Below are 21,229 nucleotides of genomic sequence, written 5' to 3' on the forward strand. Positions count from 1 at the left end.
AGGTATCTACCACCCCACTATCAGTGATCTGAAATCACCCACTAATTAATTTGTCATTTTTGCAGATTCAAAGTGTTAAGAGCTAGTAATATATCAATATTTATCTTTAAACATTAGCTATGACAGCTAATGTTAGTGTTAGCCACCTAGCTAACGTTAGACACAACACATTGGAATTTGTAACATATCATACGTATTGCAAATTCTTAACATATTGAATGAACTGCAATTCGGAACATATCATATGAAATAGATGATTGATGTCCACAAATTAATACATACCATACCAAATGTAACATACTAATTTGAGTGTTGGATTTTCATTTAGCATGTTACGTCTACCTCTGAGTCCAGGTTGCATTTGGGCTTCTCTGTAAATACTCAATTAAATAAATAGCTTGGGATCAGACTCCTGAATTGTCAAAATGGGTAAAAAAAAAAAAAAACGTAGGCCTATAACCTGTGAAACATAACAGTATTGCAGTTGGATAAGGATCAGTCCCTTTTTTTCAATTTTTGCCTAAAGTGATATACCCAAGTCTAACTGCATGTAGCTCAAGCATTGAAGCAAGGATATGCATATTCTTGATACCATTTGAATGGACACACTTTGAAGTTTGTGGAAATGTGAAATGAATGTAGGAGAATATAACACATTAGATCTGGTAAAAGAAAATACAAAGAAAGAAACTGCTGTTTTTTTAATATATTTTTTTACCATCATCTTTGAAATGCAAGAGAAAGGCCATAATGTATCATTCCAGCCCATGCACAATTTACATTGTGGCCACTAGATGGCAGTAGTGTACGGGCAAAGTTTTAGACTGATCCAATGAACCGTTGCATTTCTGTTCAAAATGTTGTATCAAGACTGCCCAAATGTGCCTAATTGGTTGATGAATAACTTTTCAAGTTCATAACTGTGCACTCTCCTCAAACAATAGCATGGTATTCTTTCACTGTAATAGCTACTGTAAATTGAACAGTGCAATTAGATTAACAAGAATTTAAGCTTTCTGCCAATAACAGATATGTCTATGTCCTGGGAAATTTCCTTGTTACTTACAACCTCATGCTAATCGCATTAGCCTATGTTAGCTCAACCGTCCCGTGGGGGACCCACTGATCCTGAAGAAGTGTTAAATATTTATTGTATAAAGGATACAAAAAAAATAGCATTATGGCTAAACAAAATGGAGCATATCTAGGTTTGCATTAGGCCTTGGTTGCATTAACCTCCAATACTATATTAATATTGTGCCAATAATGTAGTTTCCACAAGTAAGTGCTTCTAAAATACATGAGATGAAGATACAGTACTGATTTGTTCAAACTTGATTCATGTTCAAGTTTTGGTTAGATATAATGAAACTATTCCTAAAATAAGCTGTTAGAATAAATGCATTATTTTTTCTCAAGAAAGCAAATCAAATAATATATGGAAATGAATTCCCCCATTGCTTTGCATCAGTATCGAAATAACATTATCACATCACTTGGGAGATGAGAGCATGGACATTAAAACCAGGATGAGAGATGAGAGAGAGAGAGAGAGAGAGAGAGCGGGAGGGGGAGACAGAGCAAGAGAGTGAGAGAGAGCAGTCCCGAGGAAGCGTGCTTTGAGAGCCCATGATTGTCTCTAGTCGGCTATCTACAGTGTGGCAGAACATTTCGATTTTTTGGGTACGAAGGGTTTACCTATACAACAACTCAAGATTTATTGACGATGGCGCAACTTACATCATTGTTTTATAAAAGGTTGGAAATTGAAGATTTCTCAAGGACTTCTGTATCCTTTCTTCAACCTCCATTGTTTTTGAGTAGCTTATAAATTCCTTTCCCTATTGCGTGGATTAAAACGGTAGGCTAGCATTCTGGGCAACTACTGTCACTTGAAATGTTACACATTTTTGTAGGCTACTTTATGGGCTAGTTGGCTTTAAATCCTACCTGTAAAGAACATGTGCATGGATGTACTGTAAATTGCGGACTAGATTGCTGTCAGCTGTCATTTGTTTTCTGATACTGTATCTTTGTGATTTCATGTTGCAAATGAGAATCATGTAATTAGGATACATGTTGTCTAGCCTTTCTCAAAAGAATAACCTATGTAAGGAAAGATAAAACTATGAAAGACATTTTACTATCGCCAGCTTAAGCCAGCTCTAGCCTTCTGGGGACCCTAAGCAAGATTTGGTTGGGGTGCCCCGACTTCGGGCAAACATTTTAGTGACTCTCCTCTTGATGGTGGAGAGAACATTTTTTTGTTTTTAAGTTCATTTCCTGCAATTCTTCACATTTTGTCATGGGGGGTAAAGAAAATGTTCAGTTTTAAAGCAAGTTCTCTGCAATTCTACACATTTTACTATGGAGCAAAGAGAAAACTTTGCAGTTTTACACCAAATTTCCTGCAATTCTACACATTCTGTAATGACTTTGCAATGTTAGTATGATATCTGAGGGAGAATGACTAACAAAATCAATGTGCCCCCCCCCTAGATGTCAGGGCCCCTGGACACGTGCCCTGTGTGCCCAGTCGGGATTCGGCATGATTACTATAAGTTTATATGGCTGGCTAGACTAACTGCCAATCTAAAAATATTTTGCTGACATGGCTAATTGAGTGACTGTCAGTGACTGACATAACAATAGAAAAACTGCTGATGCACCACCAAATTTCAAAATTGCAACTGGTCTATTCTACTGTTCTTACTCTCAATAGTAAGTTGAGACCCCAACTGAGTAACAAAAATATATATAATATGTCAATCAAAACTAGACGTAGAATTGGTTTGAATCCCCGAGCTGACTAGGTGAAAAATCTGTTGATGTCTCCTTGAGCAAGGCACTTAACCCTAATTTGGCAGTATGTCAAGAGGACATAGTAAAGCTTGTAATGTAATCATTGGTGCCATTTTTCCATCTAAACCAGTTATTCAAATGATACAATGCAGGTGATAACGCTCCAAGTCACACACACACACACACACACACACACACACACACACACACACACACACACTCAGAGAGAGAAGTGTGTGGTACACTTGTGTGGTTGTCTGGTTAAACCAGTGTTATTTTCTTGATATTATTTAGGAAGTGTTTCCCCAACCAGGTTAGCCGGATCCCCCTCCTAACCTGGTATCCCAGAGGACACCTGAAGCACCCCCACATCTGACAAAGAGGTCTTTCCTAAAATAATTTAACTTCAATTGGCTCCAATACTGAATGTGTGATGTGTGCATTGGAGGCGGCTCTGGGGGATGTTGCTTTATATCTACTGTAACTTAGGGAAACACTGGAGTTAGGAATATTTATATTTCTCTTTCAGTCATTTGTAATTTTTCAAATTTGTACAGTTTTTGGTAGTTCTGTTCTCATCGATCCCTTTTTTTTGCATAGGTGAAAGGTAGAGTTGGAGCATAACACCTCGTCAGAATCATGGGACAAACTGGGACATCATCTTTCCTCTTCTGTACTCTCCAACTCACAGTGTTGTTGGCAGTTTTTTCATCTGAAATTACATTTGTTACAGCGGTGAATTCAAACCCAAGCCTTGGAACAAACTCTTCCATTGGCAACCAGACTAACAAGAAGTGTGATTCTGTGGGTACTGAATGCAAAGTGGGTGTCATTCTGCCCAAATGGTTACCAGAGAACCCATCCTTTGGAGATAAACTGGCAAGAGCCACAGTTTACTTTGTGGCCTTGTTTTACATGTTCCTGGGGGTCTCTATCATTGCGGATCGCTTCATGGCATCCATTGAGGTAATTACATCACAAGAGAGGGAGATCACCATCAAGAAACCAAATGGCGAAAAAGTGACAACCACTGTTCGTATATGGAACGAGACAGTGTCCAACCTGACCCTTATGGCCCTGGGTTCCTCCGCTCCGGAGATCCTACTGTCCGTCGTTGAGGTGTGCGGTCACAACTTTGACGCAGGTGATCTGGGCCCGAACACCATCGTTGGTAGTGCTGCCTTCAACATGTTCGTTATCATTGGACTCTGTGTTTCTGTCATTCCCGATGGAGAGCACCGGAAAGTCAAACATTTGAGGGTATTTTTTGTTACCGCCACCTGGAGTATATTCGCGTACACCTGGCTTTATCTCATCTTGGCTGTCATCTCTCCGGGCATCGTACAGGTGTGGGAGGGCCTTGTCACACTGTTCTTTTTCCCGTTGTGTGTAGGGATGGCTTACGTTGCGGATCGCAGACTTCTTGTCTATAAGTACATGTACAAGCGCTACCGCGCAGGGAAGCGAAGAGGGGTGATCATTGAGACGGAAGGGGAGGCTCAACTTCCTTCAAAGATGGACATTGAAATGGATGGGAAAATGCTCAACTCAGAGAGCTTCATGGACGGAGCGATGGGTTTTGATGAGAAGGACCTGGATGAGGAGGAGGCCAGGAAGGAAATGGCCCGGATCCTGAAGGAACTGAAGCAGAAGCATCCAGAGAAGGAGATGGAGCAGCTGATAGAACTGGCCAACTACCAGGTATTGACACAGCAGCAAAAGAGTCGCGCCTTCTACCGATGCCAGACTACCAGAATCATGACGGGAGCAGGGAACGTACTGAAGAAGCATGCAGCAGACCAAGCCAGGAAAGCTGTTGGTGCATACGAGATCCGCTCCGAAGTTTCGGAGAATGACTTTTCGTCAAAGGTCTTCTTTGACCCTGGTACATACCAGTGCTTGGAGAACTGCGGTACAGTGGCCTTGAATGTGGTACGCCTTGGTGAGGACTTGACTAACACTGTTTCAGTGGAATACCGTACCGAAGACGGCACAGCCAATGCCGGCTCGGACTACCAGTTCACTGAGGGCGTTGTGGTGTTCAAACCTGGTGAGACTGAGAAGGAGATCCGGATAGACATCATTGACGATGACATCTTTGAGGAGGATGAGCATTTTCTGGTCCACCTTAGCAACGTGAAGGTCATATCCGAGGGCACTGGCTACGGACAACCAAGGGCTAATCAAGTGGACACTTTGGCGGGCCTTGGCCTACCCTGCTCAGCCACTGTGACTATCTTTGACGATGACCATGCCGGGATCTTTACTTTTGAAGAACCGGTAATGACCGTGAGCGAGAGTATCGGCATGATGGAAGTAAAGGTTCTCCGTACCTCAGGAGCGCGGGGACTAGTGGTCGTACCCTACAAGACCATGGAGGGTACAGCAAAAGGAGGGGGAGAAGACTTTGAAGATACGCACGGAGCGCTGGAATTCCAGAACGATGAGATCTTGTAAGTTACATACTCGCTTTTAACGTTGTCATGTTTTTATTGTTGTCATATAAATGAGGTGAGGCCCACAGCACATTGACGTTCAATTTGGACAAATGTTATGTCTAAGTTATGTCAATGTCCCTGTTTCTAGTTTGTCCCACAGAAGCAACTTTCTGTCTCAAAAAGAAAATAGCTTTATTGTTATCTCCTAGCACTAAGAGACTTCCCACTGGGCACAGACGCCAGTTAAACTTATTTTTTAAATTTACACTTGGTTTAGTTGTCAGCTAATGTGAATTCAATGTGAAATCAACAAAAAAATGTCATCATGTCATTGGATTTGTGTTCAGTTTGTGTTCAAACTTTTTGCAAATCCAATCAGTTTTCCACATTGATTCAACGTCATTTTTTTGTTTATGACGTGGAAACAATGTTGATTCAACCAGTTTTTGCACAGTGGGTTGTATTTTGTATGGCCTGTTGACATCGTCATTAGATTCCATTCATTTCAATGTGCTGTCCATTCCTATTGTTGTTTTAATCTATTGTCTTAGGTTACATTTTCTCAGGGGATGTAAGTGTCTCTGGGGTTCAAGAAGGAATCCTGTCTTAAGTTTCTATCTTTCCACTGTACTTCATCCTTTCTGCTTCACTGTCAAGTGTTCTTTTTCTCACAGCTTTTCTCTCACTGCCCCTCTTTTTTTAATCATTCATTTGAGCATTCTATTGACTGCCTGAATAGCGCCTGTCTACAAATCTACCAATTAGTGTTTTGCATACCATATGTAGAGATACTGTGGACTGTAATAGTATTGCAGAACTGGCTTCATTTCATTTCAGTTAAAAAAAAATGTTGTTGCAATTTCTCCTCCACTTTCGCTCAACACCAGTTGGATATTTTATGACTTGCAGTACTTCGGCACAGAACATACTGTACAATTGAGAGTATTCAAGTGTACCAAATACCATGGTGTATCTCACTGAAAACGGGACTTGATGACTCACTGGTGCTGGATAAAAGAGAGAAAACACATCCAGAAATGATCATTGTGATGCTAATGATAATGATGCATTAGCATGTAGCATGAATAGATTAGGTATGGAATATGTTGGAGCTCAGAGGCAGCAGCTGTTCTTTGGCTGTTCATTTTGTGTATGCAATGTAAAAACACTGGAATACCTTCCTGATAAAGATTTTTTTTAAATATAAATATCAACAGTTGTATCAAAAGATGTAATGGACTCTAAACAGTTGGCAAATGGTTACTATTTATGAAGAGTTCCCAACAACTACTAAACAAATTTTACTATGTTATAGGTTCCAGAGAGATACGAGTAGAGAAAGGAGTTATGAACATGAGACAGTAGGACTCCTACATGTTCACTCCACATGTAGCTTACATACTAGCTAAAATCATTTGGATCTTGAATTGCTCCGCAGTCTATCCTGTTTTATTTAAACTCAAAACAAACTCCTCATTCATAAGACATTACATGTAAGCTAAGCAGTTGTAATATTGAAATGTTTTTCATCAATATCATATTAAACAAAAATGCAGCTGCTATTGATACAGATTTTCCATATCAGTGTGTCCATCATTTATAGGAAACCACCAGAATTGAATGCGAGTAAGGCCTTTTTGCCTTTTTCAATGAGAAATCCAGCGACACTTTTATCACTCCCTTCTTCAAACTGGAACTTCCATAAATGATATACTGCTATAGTCAGGTATACTGTACATACGTAAAATAGCAGTTGGGCCAGACATTTTCCATGGATTGTGGGGTGGGGGATATAATGACAACAAATGTATTCCATAGAGGAAAACATTGCCAGTTTGAGGATAGCACCAAATGGAAAAGGCCCTGTGCTTGTTTTAAGATTTAAGACATCCACACATTTATACAGAGGCAAACGGATTGCTTTGAAGTGAGCAGTGTAAATCGTCTCAGCCAGCTTTGCATAGAGAAGCAGCACCATATATAGACAAGGCAGCAGCGTCTGTTGGGAAGTCGGTTCTTAAGTTATCATTTGGAAAATGTATTAACGTTGGCATTGACACATTTGAGAGGATGCAGTTGCAAGTTATTTCCAAATCTATTTTAAGATGCATGCAATGTCCGTTGGAATGTAAACATTTATTTATGTTTCTGCACACATCATTCACTTATGCCACAGACAGAATAGGATTGATAGTAATTCCATTTTTCACTGAAGCAAGAGGCCTGGTTACTCTCAACCATGCTGTATCCAGATAAGGGGGGTTGATTAGTCAAAGATGATCTAGTTATATCATCACAAGAAGTTACACGGTCAGGACCATGTTCTTTTGTTTTGCTGGTAGGAACAAGTGTTAGTTGTTGTGATGATATTGGTAGACATTAATGTGTAATAAGGGCTCCGCTCCTGACTGAGCCAGTATAGGTGTTAAAGAAGCAGCACCGGGTACTCCGCCAAGTATCTTTCAGCCGCCTTTGAAATATCAAACTAACAATGTTCTACAAAGTACCCATTTCAGTTCAATTTCTATTGGATCTATTCTCAAAAAATGTGGTTCGATCCACTCTAAACTATACTGAATGATAACTATGCTGTAAATGTAATTTTACATCACAATTTATTATAGCCAGAATGTGTCCTTTGTGTCCTACTGTCCTTATCAGACAAGATCATATCTGCTGCCCTCAACCGTAGAGAATGATGGTCCAACCATGCCTTATTTTCTTTTGATAAGACCCACCCTCTGGTAATGTAGATATTATTAACTTTGCTGCCTACATGTAGTGAAATTAATGACTTTGCTTTGACTACACACATTGACAAGCATGAAACTTGACAGGGGGTTACTTTGGGCTTTAGAATGAGGTACTATTTTAAACAACTAGTTAAATCGTTTTTTTGCCTATGCTAAATTTGCCCTCTCGTCTCTGGCCTGCTCTCGCATGAGGACAGACCTCGTGCTCCTCCTCAGACCACTGTCATGATCCAGGGCTAGCGTAGCTGCCCCCGCGGCCCAGTGGCGGCTCTGGCCTGTGGATCACATGGCTGGGGGAGTAACGTGTTCCCTTGGGCTGCATGACAGCGGGGCTGTCACCACCGCTTCATCAGACGAGCAATAGACAGAGGCAGGAGAACAAGGCGCTTTGGACCATAGAGGAGCAAGAAGACCAAGGGTTCAAATCATGTTTGAAATCTTTCAAATTACTCCAAGCTGTGCTTGATTGAGCTTGCCTGGTGCAGGCTCAACCAAATGCTTAAAGTATTTGAACGATATCAAATACTATCCAAACCCAGGCCTATCCAAAGCCAACCCCCTCAACCTCTGTCTGTATACGCCTCACGTTTTCCCTTGCAGCCTTTGGATGTTTTTGAGGGGGTTGGTCAGTGCTTTGCAATGTCCCAATTTCTGGGGAGCTAAAAGCTTCAGGGGTGATGGACGTATTTGTGTCTTTCTTTTCTGCAGGCAAAAGAGGACCCTGCTGCCTGAAATGTTTGTCAAGCTTTCTACATGGCTGAAATAATGTTTTTCAGGCCTCTAATTGGCTGAGACACAGAGACTGGGCGCAGATAATAGCAGACGTGTTACTTACAAAGCACAGTTTGATCAATCACTAAGGCCATCTCGTATGTGCTGACGGATTCTCTTAGCGTTGTATCCGATTGTATACTTGGTGCAAAACCGATCACACTTACGACTCTGGCTGCTGCTCAAGTAAGCACATCAATGAAGATGCCATGAAATAAACATACCATATCTTAGCAAAATACATTTATTTTCGTGGAAAGACACTCAATATAGGACACACATGCCTGATAGTCAGAAACAGCATTGTTACATAATTTTTGTACACACAAGAGTATAGTCTATAGGTTATGAATAGCTGTAAGAAAAACTGTGGCAAGTGACGAATTGTAGAATTATTTTGACTTTTTTGGTAGCTTTGCTGATGTAATACCATAGGACTTCTTCCCACCGCAAGAGGGATACTTAACATTATGTACACTGCACATAGGGGAACCCACATCTCTTTGTAAATCAATTTAAATTCTGAGACCAGAAGGGGAGGAATAAAGGACAAGGAAAAACTTTCATTAGTCTGCATTGTATATTTTGTGACGGAAGCAGCAATTAGCATTGCAAACTGCCTATCTTTGTGAAGCCATCTTTCGTGTGTAATTTGAATTGTATGATTTACAAAGAGGAAATAGCTTATTGGGGCATTTAAGATGGTAAAATGTGACTACAAAATGTATAAAAAATCTTGGAATACGGTTTTCAAGCCTCCTGTTCGGCATCTTTCGTACTCCTGCTTCCAGCCCTATGCATGAATAGCAAACATATAAAAAAATCTGTTATGTAAATTACTTTACAGACATAGTGTACATTTTTTCAGTCTGCAAGAAAATATTCTACCTAGTATTACATAGACATCAACAGAATAATGGGCGACAGGAACCCTAGAGGTTAGAGCATTGGGTCAGTAACCGAAAGGTAACTAGTTTGAATCCCAGAGCCGACAAGCGAAAAATCGTTCAGCGTTTTTTTGTCATGAATCTTGTTCTAGAGGCAGCTCTGCAGAGTGGTCACTAGCTGGCAAAGCCACAAAGTCATAACATCTGATTCTAATTCTAACCACACTGCTAACCCTAACCCTTAACATTAAATGAAGACCAAAGAGCAAACGTTGGTTATCATTAATTTGTACATTATACCCAATTTTGACTTTACAGCTGGCAGAAATCGCAGAAATCGCTCAGATCTGGCTCCAGGGTAAATGTCAGCCTGCTGAAAAATCTGTCAATGTGCCGTTGAGCAAGGCACTTAACCCTAATTGCTTGAGTGTTACAGTTGATTATGGCAGACGCTGGCCATGACACCACTCTCGGAGGTGTTACTCAGCTGGAGTTGAGATATGGACATTTTTTATTTTGCCATCATTTTACCAGGTAAAAAAACACATTTCCAATTCACACATGCGTATTAATACACGTGTACATGTGTGAAATAGGACAAATAAGCACCCACCAAATTATTATTATTATTATTATTATTATTATTTAATAAGCCTCCCTCACTTTATGAGCTGTCTTCTTACTTACCGCAGTCTACACGTTCACAAAATCTGCAAATGATTTCAAGACCACTGGCATAAGGATCTTATAGTAGGGCCAGAAATAGAAAATTAATGTGAGGCAGGAAAACGAATTATATTCATGGTAGGGAAGGCAACTTATTGGTCTGCCAGCTCCTTAGGCACCAAAAGAGAATTACTTCTGACAGAATCCAATGAGAGACAGACTGTAGCCTACTTTCTGCATGGAAGTATGATGTACTGTGGTTGGAAGGTTATAATTGAGTAGGTCACGAAGGAGTTGGTTAATAGAGTTCTTACATTAGGGAGTTTTCCTCCTCGGTTACAATGACTGATAGAGTGGAGTCGCTGAGTCAGGCTTTGTACAGTATTCTCCTCTAGTTAATCACAGATACTGCCAGTCCAGCTGGAGGGCTTGAATGTAAAGGCTAAGCTTAAGTGTATTGGGACTGCTACTGTGTTGTCAAGTCTCGCTCTCAGTCTCCTTTTGTGTGGCTGGGTCTGAAGACTAGAGGGTAATGCCTGTTACTGGTTGGTGTTAACTCTTTCCCTGTTAGAATTCTCCATAACAGGGTCTGATAACCTGGGAAGACCCAAATACACTGAAAGCAGAGCCAGGTAAAACCAGGGTTCCTAGTCCGGTGTATGTGGCTCTTTGGAGGTTTTCCTCTGTCACCTCTTGGTGTGTCATATCCATTAAAGTCAGAAATGCATGGATGTGTACGAAAGCATCAGATCTTTAACTATTAAAAAAGTGTTATTTCCTCTAAGAACCAGACCAAACACAGAAGGTGGGTTGCACCAACATGGTTTACATTTATCTAGGATTAGAGCTAATCTAGGTTTTGTAAATCTAGATTTATAATTAATCAGAGATGTGTTGCACCACTTAATTTTAAATCTGGATCAGTAAATCTATGATTAATGGTTTTAAACTATGATTAGTGACATGTTACACCAATATAAGAGGTATTTTGTGAGTTTAAACGAAGTAGCTAGCCGATTTGACAAATGAGGCCACAAAGTTGCTGTTCCTTGATAAAATAATAACAATGTAACGTTAGAACTACTGCAACTCCATCGTGAAAGGTTCTCATGGGTTGGTTGATTTGAAATAAAATCTGTTATTTGCCAGTACTAGACAGGAAAATAATTTGTTAGCTAATGTTAGCGTTTATAAACCAAGCTAGATAGCATAAAATATGATTTATTATTGTCATTACTTAACATTATTTTGCCGTTTATTATTTGTCCGTTAGCCACCTGATTATGGCATTTCCAAAAAATTCTAATTTCTCCACTTATGAAAAAAAAACTATTGCCGGAGCTGATGGAGGAATTTAGTAACGTAACTGTTGCTGCAGGATAAAAAGACAGACAACAACACTGTCAAAAAGAAGGAAGACACCTGGGCCATTTTATGCAACAGATTTAATGGATCGGAAAGAGAAGAGGGACCCAAATTCTAAAGATACTGTAGAGTATCTTCTGGAAACAGAATCATCTTGACTCCTGGACTCTGTCCACGCATTTCAAGGCTGCGTTGAAACAATGACTGGTAAATGATCCAAGACCAGCTCAGTTAATCCCTACCATTGTGACAATGAGTCGTCATAATGCTGCATCAAATGTACATGATCTTAGGGGCATTGGAAAACACAATGTAAGTAATTTAATTTATGTACCCCTAATTGCACCGAATACATCTGTTTATCCTACAGCTATTGTAAGCAGTAATCATGAGCCTATAAACCAGAGTTACACTGTTAGCACTGAGGTGGTATGCGCTAGTAGGAAGACCACTTTATGCCGCTCACCCTGCACTATCAGCTCCAATGTAAATAACATGAGTAAGTCTACCTCCGATAAGCTTCCCAGTAAAGCATTAAAAACAATCAAGCAATGCAAAAGGTGCCACAAATAGCCCATATTAACATATGTAGCTTAAGAAACAAGGTCCATGAAGTCAATAACTTGCTTGTAACAGATGACATTCATATTCCGACTATCTCTGAAACTCACTTAGATAATACCTTTGATGATACAGTGGTAGCAATACATGGTTATAACATTTACCGAAAATACAGAAATGCCAACAGAGGTGGTGTTGCGGTCTATATAAAGAACCACATTCCTATAAAGCTTAGAGACAATCCAATGTTAAATACTGTTGAAGTAATATGGCTACAGGTTCATCTGCCTCACCTAAAGCCCATTCTTGTGGGAAGCTGCTATAGACCACCAAGTGCTAACATTCTGTATCTAGATAATATGTGTGAAATGCTTGATAATGTATGTGATATCAACAGAGAATATTTTCTGGGTGATTTAAATATTGACTGGCTATCATCAAGCTGCCCTCAAGAAAAAACTTCAGACTGTATCCAGTGCCTGCAACCTGAATCAGGTTGTCTGTCAACATACCAGGGTAGTTACAAACAGCACAGGAACTAAATCATCAACATGTATTTATCACATCTTTACTAATGTTGCAGAAATTTGCTTTAAAGCAGTACATTTTACATTTTACATTTACATTTTAGTCATTTAGCAGACGCTCTTATTCAGAGCGACTTACAGTAGTGAACGCATACATTTCATACAATTTCATACATTTTTTTTTCTGTGTTGGCCCCCCGTGGGAATCGAACCCACAACCCTGGCGTTGCAAACACCATGCTCTACCAACTGTAGTGATCACAATATAATAGCCATATCTAGGAAAACCAATGTTCCAAAGTCTGGTCCTAATATAGTGTATTAGAGGTCATACAATATATTTTGTAGTGATTCATATGTTGATGATGTAAATAATATTTGTTGGTCTGTGGTGTGTAATGATGAGCCACCAGACGTTGCACTTGACACATATGTGAAACTACTTATTCCAGTTACTAATAAGCACGCACCCATTAAGAACATGACTGTAAAAACTGTTAAATCCCCTTGGATTGATGAGGAATTGAAGAATTGTATGGTTGAGAGGGATGAGGCAAAATGTATGGCAATTAAGTCTGGCAGCCCAACTGATTGGCAAATGTACTGCAAATTAAGAAATCTAAACTAAATACAAATAAAAATAAACTATGCTATGAAACAAAGATAAATTATATAAATAATGATAGTAAAAAGCTTTGGGGCACCTTAAATGACATTTTGGGAAAAAAGCCAACTCGGCTCATTCATTCATTGAATCAGATGGCTCATTCATCACTGATATTGCGAACTACTTTAATGACTTTTTAATTGGCTAGATAAGCAACCTTAGGGATGACATGCCAGCAACAAACGCTAACACTACACATTAAAATATTATTGTTGTCTATCAACAATGACAAGCCACCGGGGTCTGACAATCTGGATGGAAAATTACTGAGGATAATAGTAGACGATATTGCTACTCCTATTTGCCACATCTTCTATTTAAGCCTACCAGAGAGTGTGTGCCCTCAGGCATGGAGGGAAGCTAAAGTTATTCCACTACCCAAGAATAGTAATAGCCGACCAATCAGCCTGTTACTAACCCTTAGTAAACTTCTGGGAAAAATGGTGTTTGACCAGATACAATGGTATTTCACAGTAGACAAATTGACAACAGAATTCAAGCATGCTTATAGGGAAGGACACTCAACAAGCACAGCACTTACACAAATGACTGATGATTAGACAGTGCAGCTTTTGACATTATCGATCATAGTCTGCTGCTGGAAAAACGTATGTGTTATGGCTTTACACCCCCTGCTATAATGTGGATAAAGAGTTACTTGTCTAACAGAACACAGAGGGTGTCTTTAATGGAAGTGTCTCAAATATAATCCGGTTAGAATCAGGAATTCCCCAGGGTAGCTGTTTAGGTCCCTTGCTTTTTCAATTTTTACTAACGACATGCCATTGACTTTGAGTAAAGCCAGAGAGTCTATGTATGCAGATGACTCAACACTATACACGTCAGCTACTACAGTGACTGAAATGACTGCAACACTCAACAAAATACTCACTAAACCCTAAACCTCAACGAAATCTTGTAATAAATAATATTGATATTGAGATGACTAAACTGTTGTATTGTGAAGAAAATTAGACGCAGAACATGCACTTGAATGCACTCATTCTATATGCACCAAAATTACAATCTGTTTGTCTGAAGTGCCTTTTTAAAGCCTAACAATATACAATCTTATTTTATAACTTTGCTAGCCATGTTGGCAATAAAATAAGCTTTCAAAACATGCCCACCTGACCTAGATTGCGATTCATAATGGAGTGTTTTTGGATTGTGTATACAGCAACAGTAATTGTGTGATGGTGCTGTGTTCCAAACAAAAAACTATGTGGGCTTGCTTCAGTTCCTCAATGGCAAAGCTAGGAGAGCTCAAAAAAGCACCTTATAGTTGAAGGCTCTTTCCTTGAGTCATAAAAGTGCTGTCACGTCCTGACCAGCAGAGGGAGGTATTGTATCAGTTTTGGTCAGGATGTGGCAGGTTTTTTGTATGTTAAGGGTTTGTGTTGGGGATTGGACTCCCAATTGAAGGCAGGTGTGTTGAGTTGCCTTTGATTGGGAGTCCTATATAGAAGGGTGTGTTTTTCTTTGGGATTGTGGGTAGTTGTCCTTGCACTGCGTTGTATGTGCATGCAAGACTGTTGCCTTTATTGTTTTTGTCCAGTGGATACTTTACTCCTTTTTTTAAATTAAAAAACATGAGTATCCACATACCTGCTGCGCCTTGGTCCATTCTTGACGACGGTTGTTACAAGTGCATTGAAATTACTTAGTAAATGTGCAGTTTGGAGAGGTGTGTGGCCACCTGGAAACACCAGTTAGACCTCTCACTCAAACCCTTGTAATTGTTTTTTCTTAGTTTGCACCAATCCAACATTTCAGTGAATATTCTTAGTATGTTACTGAATGTTTCCAGAGTATTTTCAGATTTTGTTATTGACAAAGACTGAAAAGTACATTAAATGTAAAATGCACATAAAATCAACATAAAATCAACAGTGTAATGTTTGGATTCAGTCTCGTGTCCTCACCTTTGGTCTGATTATTTCCCCATAATCTCCAGCGTTCTCTTTTAGTCGCTACCATTGTCCTGCATATGCTTTTTTATAGTTCTTCTGTTAGAAACATTTACATTTGTCCCTAACCAAATAGGCCAATTTCCACAAGTGTAAGGGGTTTTAAACCATTCATTTTAATTCAATTCTGGCAACAGTAAAACCTACTCTGAACTTGAGTCTTTCGCAAATCAGACATTAAAGTATAACTATCTGGGGCTGTCTTTCACTGGAAATAAAATTGTCAAGGATGGTAACTGACGTTGACAAGGTCACTGGTGTTGACATTCAGTGGCAGTGTGACCGTTGACATTGCCTATTTTGTGGGATGGATGCCTTTGAGTGGGAGTATAGAAGTGCTGAGGACTGGGGAGATGCTGGCTCGCAGCTGGTGGTTGGCCCTGAGTCAAACAGCGCATCGGCTGATTTGACTCAGTTGGAGGGCTGGCTCATAGGGATAGGATTGACACGGGGCTAAGAAGCCATAGGAACATTCTCTCTCCTCCCCTTGTCCCCATGTCCTCTTTCTCTCACTCTTTTTATCTCTCTCCCACTCTCTCTGTTGTTTGCTTCTCTTTTCCCCTTTATGTCCTCTCTGCCTCCCCTCTCTTTCTCTCTCTCTCTCTCTCTCTCTCTCTCTCTCCCTCTCTTACTGTTATTGCCATTCAGTCGCTCTGTCATGACTCACCCACTGTCTGTCAGTCTCTCTCCCCCCCCTCTCTCTCTCTCTCTCTTTCTCTGTATCTCTCAGTTAAACTGTTTGTACACTTGGCTTCTGTAAAATGTACATCCAGAGCTTGCCTTTGACAAAGCTGTGAGGAAGCCATCACATGTAATCCTGCTCAGAGCCAACACGGTAGAAATATTCCCTCCTTTTTCAAACCGACTGCTCAACAGAGTTGTTTGCTTCCAACTTTTACTTTGTTGCGCATCCTTGACAAAGGGGGCTTTATCTCTTCAAAAGCCAGTTGAAATGTGGAGACAGACCTATCCCCGGTTTCCCATGCTTGTGAGAGTAACAGTGGCTCACTAGGGGGTTCTCTGTTGACTTTTGCAGATTAGAGCCACTGAATAGGTTTTGTTACCCAAGCCGTCTGAATTTGCCAAATGAGTATTAGTTTGCAGGCTGTACCTGTTTGAAGTTACAGTTTCAGACTGTGGCTACTAGAGTGGCCTACCATGAAAAACAATGGAGAAAATGCATCCATAACATTTTAACATGGAAATAGCTGTCACCTCCTTGTCTGAAAGACAAGTGGATAAACAGGTTAATGTCAAGCCTACATTGAACACCACACATTGGCTGCTACTGTAAGCTTATGAGCCAGCCCTCCAACTGAGCCAAATCAGCCGATGCACTGTTTGAAACAGGTTAATGTCAAGCCTTGCATGTCTTTTTCAAAAGTCAAGGAATTTAGGCCTACATTGAACACCACACTTTGGCTGCTACTGTAAGGCTGACAGTAGCAGTCAATGTGTGGTGTTCAATGTAGGCTTGACATTAACCTGTTTATCCACTTGTCCTTCAGACAAGGAGGTGACTGCAAATGTTGTTGTGTTGTTTGATGCAAGAAACTACTTTACAAAATAAAATGCATTATTATTCCCATACCATTATTACAGAGAATCAGACAAAGTATGCTGCCCTCTGCCTATTGGCTACTTAGCTTATTCAAGCCTGTTTCAAAATACAACACTGCCCTTTTAAGACAACAAAAAAAAAATCTTTACCGGACTCGCTTTTCAAAGATGTCTAAAAATGTACACGTTTTGTGCTCTTGTAGGAAGCAATCACTCCCCCATTGCTGACTACAAATTATATATAACTGGGCTAATAACTCACTAACTAGCAAAGGATATGAACAAATGTGCACACATGGCTACATGCAGCTCTTGCTTTGATCTCAAAACAAACGCATCTACTCACGACCGCTCAACGTGATTGGTACAGATACATATATGTGAAAGGGAAAGACCTATTTGCATATAGGTCTACAGCGCTCTGATTGTTTATGCCATACAGGACTGTGTAGAGAACAGCTGAGTCATGCATGTCAATGCAATAGAATCCTACTCAGATGCGTTCTGCCTTTGCATTCTAAGTCTTGCGTAGTTCGTTTTGTTTCAGTATGTTGAATTGAAAGTGGCTAATATTGTGTTGATTCGATCACAATTCCCACAGTTGGTAGTGTTGACAAAGGGGGAAAACTCTAGAAAGTTGAGTAAAGTTCAATCTCGTGCTTCTCTGTGCGGGTTGATATTTATTTTGTGTGGCAGTCTTGGGGGAGCTGCACGCAGGTGGATTTAAAATTGAGTGGGGGGCGAAACTAACTCAATATACTTTAAAATAACTAAAACCATATCTAAACTGTGTAGAAATGATAATGGACCTACAATGTATTCATATAGTTTATTGACTGTCCAGCTCACTAATAATCACTGTGCACTGTCAATGGACCTACGTAGCGTTCAAAAGTTTGGGGTCACTTAGAAATGTCCTTGTTTCTGAAAGAAAAACAATTTATTTTGTCCATTCAAATAACATCATATTGATCAGAAATACAGTGTAGACGTTGTTAATGTTGTAAATGACTATTGTAGCTGGAAGGCTGATTTTTAATGGAATATCTGCATAGGCGTACAGAGGCCCATTATCAGCAACCATCACTCCTGTGCTCCAATTGCACGGTGTGTCAGCTATACCAAGTTTATCATTTTAAAAGGCTAATTGATCATTAGAAAACCATTTTGCAATTATGTTAGCACAGCTGAAAACTGTTGTCCTGATCAAATAAGTAATAAAACTGGCCTTCTTTAGACTAGTTGAGTATCTGGAGCATCAGCATTTGTGGGTTCGATTACAGGCTCAAAATGGCCAGAAACAAAGAACTTTCTTTTGAAACCCGTCAGTCTATTCTTGTTCTGAGGAATGAAGGCTATTCCATGCGAGAAATTGCCAAGAAACTGAAGATCTCGTTCAACGTTGTGTACTACTCCCTTCACAGAACAGCGCAAACTGGCTCTAACCAGAATAGAAAGAGGACTGCACAACTGAGCAAGAGGACAAGTACATTAGAGTGTCTAGTTAGCTAACACCACGTGCCATTGGAACACAGGAGTGATGGTTGCTGATAATTGGCCTCTGTACGCCTATGTAGATATTCCATTAAAAATTGTCCGTTTCAAGCTACAATAGTCATTTACAACATTAACAATGTCTACACTGTATTTCTGATCAATTTGGTGTTATTTGAACGGACAAAAAATGTGCTTTTCTTTCAAAAACAAGGACATTTCTAAGTGACCCCAAACTTAGTGTACATTAGTACAGTTTCTTGACTGTCCAAATCGCTAATAATCACTAGACAGTCAGGAAGCATTGAAAATTCCCAAAACAATGGCATTTTGATGGCAAGGAAACATAACCAATTTTCAGTGCGGCCCACTGGACCTCGTAGAAGACCGATTGTGGCACCAGGGGAAAAATGACTTTGACACCCCTGGTTTAATCCATGACACCCAGGGCTGCCTGAGAGGTTGAATAGGAGGTGTCACAAGAGGAAGTGACTGACTCCCTGTTATGTCACCCAAGGGCCCAGCAGGACTCTTGCTATTTCCTTTCACCAGAGACTCATTCACCTCTGTGGCACCAAGAGGCCGTTGATCAATAATTCATGTTAATCTTAGTCAATCACATGAACATCAGCTTAATGACGCTATAAAAAGGTCCCCTGTCACTTAGTAGTTGACTTTGAGTAATGAGCAATTCCAGCGTGATGGATGTCACATTTCCACACAAAATCACAACTTAAATTTCTCATAGAAAGGACAAACAAAACATTAATTAAACTGTTGCATGCTCAGGTTGACTATCCCACATAATTGCCTCAAATCTAATCAGTTTGGAGGTTCCAATAAGTTTGAACTAGTTTGTGGTTTGTCAATCCCTCTCTAGCTTCCACCTAATGAGGTTTTGAAAAAGGAAGCAAAGTATTTGGGCTCCCGAGTGGCGCCGTGGTCTAAGGCACTGCATCCCAGCACTAGAGGCATCACTTCAGACCCTGATTTGATTCCAGGCTGTATCACAACCGGCCAGGATTGTGAGTCCCATAGGGCGGTGCACAGTTGGCCCAGTGTCGTTCGGGTTAGGGTTTGGCTGGGGTAGGCTGTCATTGTAAATAACAATTTGTTCTTATCTGACTTGCCTAGTTAAATAAAGGTTATTACTGACAATTCACCCATACTGTATTCACACTGTGTAATATTAGCGTCCAGTCAACTCGTACAGTGGGGGAAAAAAGTGTTTGATCCCCTGCTGATTTTGTACGTTTGCCCACTGACAAAGAAAGGATCAGTCTATAATTTTAATGGTAGGTTTATTTGAACAGTGAGAGACAGAATAACAACAAAAATATCCAGAAAAACGCATGTCAAAAATGTTATAAATTGATTTGCATTTTAATGAGGGAAATAAGTATTTGACCCCCTCTCAATCAGAAAGATTTCTGGCTCCCAGGTGTCTTTTATACAGGTAACGAGCTGAGATTAGGAGCACACTCTTAAAGGGAGTGCTCCTAACCGCAGCTTGTTACCTGTAAAAAAGACACCTGTCCACAGAAGCAATCAATCAATCAGATTCCAAACTCTCCACCGTGGCCAAGACCAAAGAGCTCTCCAAGGATGTCAGGGACAAGATTGTAGACCTACATAAGGCTGGAATGGGCTACAAGACCATCGCCAAGCAGCTTGGTGAGAAGGTGACAACATTTGGTGCGATTATTCACAAATGGAAGAAACACAAAAGAACTGTCAATATCCCTCGGCCTGGGGCTCCATGCAAGATCTCACCTCGTGGAGTTGCAATGATCATGAGAACGGTGAGGAATCAGCCTAGAACTACATGGGAGGATCTTGTCAATGATCTCAAGGCAGCTGGGACCATAGTCACCAAGAAAACAATTGGTAACACACCACGCCGTGAAGGACTGAAATCCTGCAGCGCCCGCAAGGTCCCCCTGCTCAAGGATACATATACATGCCCGTCTGAAGTTTGCCAATGAACATCTGAATGACTCAGAGGACAACTGGTGAAAGTGATGTGGTCAGATGAGACCAAAATGGAGCTCTTTGACATCAACTCAACTCGCCGTGTTTGGAGGAGGAGGAATGCTGCCTATGACCCCAAGAACACCATCTCCACCATCAAACATGGAGGTGGAAATATTATGCTTTGGGGGTGTTTTTACATTTACATTTTACATTTTAGTCATTTAGCAGACGCTCTTATCCAGAGCGACTTACAAATTGGTGCATTCACCTTATAATATCCAGTGGAACAACCACTTTACAATAGTGCATCTAAATCTTTTAAGGGGGGGGTTAGAAGGATTACTTTATCCTATCCCAGGTATTCCTTAAAGAGGTGGGGTTTCAGGTGTCTCCGGAAGGTGGTGATTGACTCCGCTGTCCTGGCGTCGTGAGGGAGCTTGTTCCACCATTGGGGTGCCAGAGCAGCGAACAGTTTTGACTGGGCTGAGCGGGAACTGTGCTTCCTCAGAGGTAGGGAGGCGAGCAGGCCAGAGGTGGATGAACGGAGTGCCCTTGTTTGGGTGTAGGGCCTGATCAGAGCCTGAAGGTACGGAGGTGCCGTTCCCCTCACAGCTCCGTAGGCAAGCACCATGGTCTTGTAGCGGATGCGAGCTTCGACTGGAAGCCAGTGGAGAGAGCGGAGGAGCGGGGTGACGTGAGAGAACTTGGGAAGGTTGAACACCAGACGGGCTGCGGCGTTCTGGATGAGTTGTAGGGGTTTAATGGCACAGGCAGGGAGCCCAGCCAACAGCGAG

The 21,229-nt window shown here is 40.7% G+C and overlaps 1 protein-coding gene across 6 annotated transcripts in view; it reads left to right on the top strand.

Annotated features, from left to right (window-relative positions):
- slc8a1a (solute carrier family 8 member 1a) overlaps positions 1 to 21,229 on the top strand; it is a 51,222-nt gene that overhangs the window by 5,373 nt on the left and 24,620 nt on the right. For 4 of the 6 annotated variants that reach the window (XM_014131173.2, XM_014131180.2, XM_014131182.2 and 1 more), the window contains exons 1-3: positions 1,603 to 1,861; positions 3,097 to 3,185; positions 3,403 to 5,255. In XM_014131173.2, the coding sequence (XP_013986648.1) occupies positions 3,442 to 5,255 (1,814 nt within the window). In that variant the 5' untranslated portion in view covers positions 1,603 to 1,861; positions 3,097 to 3,185; positions 3,403 to 3,441. Of the gene's footprint in view, positions 1 to 1,602; positions 1,862 to 3,096; positions 3,186 to 3,402; positions 5,256 to 21,229 lie in introns of those variants that run through there. The other 2 variants (XM_014131175.2, XM_014131177.2) reach the window with 2 other exon arrangements.

The sequence above is a fragment of the Salmo salar genome, chromosome ssa12 (genome assembly GCF_905237065.1).
Source record: "Salmo salar chromosome ssa12, Ssal_v3.1, whole genome shotgun sequence".
Classification (NCBI taxonomy): Eukaryota; Metazoa; Chordata; class Actinopteri; order Salmoniformes; family Salmonidae; genus Salmo; species Salmo salar.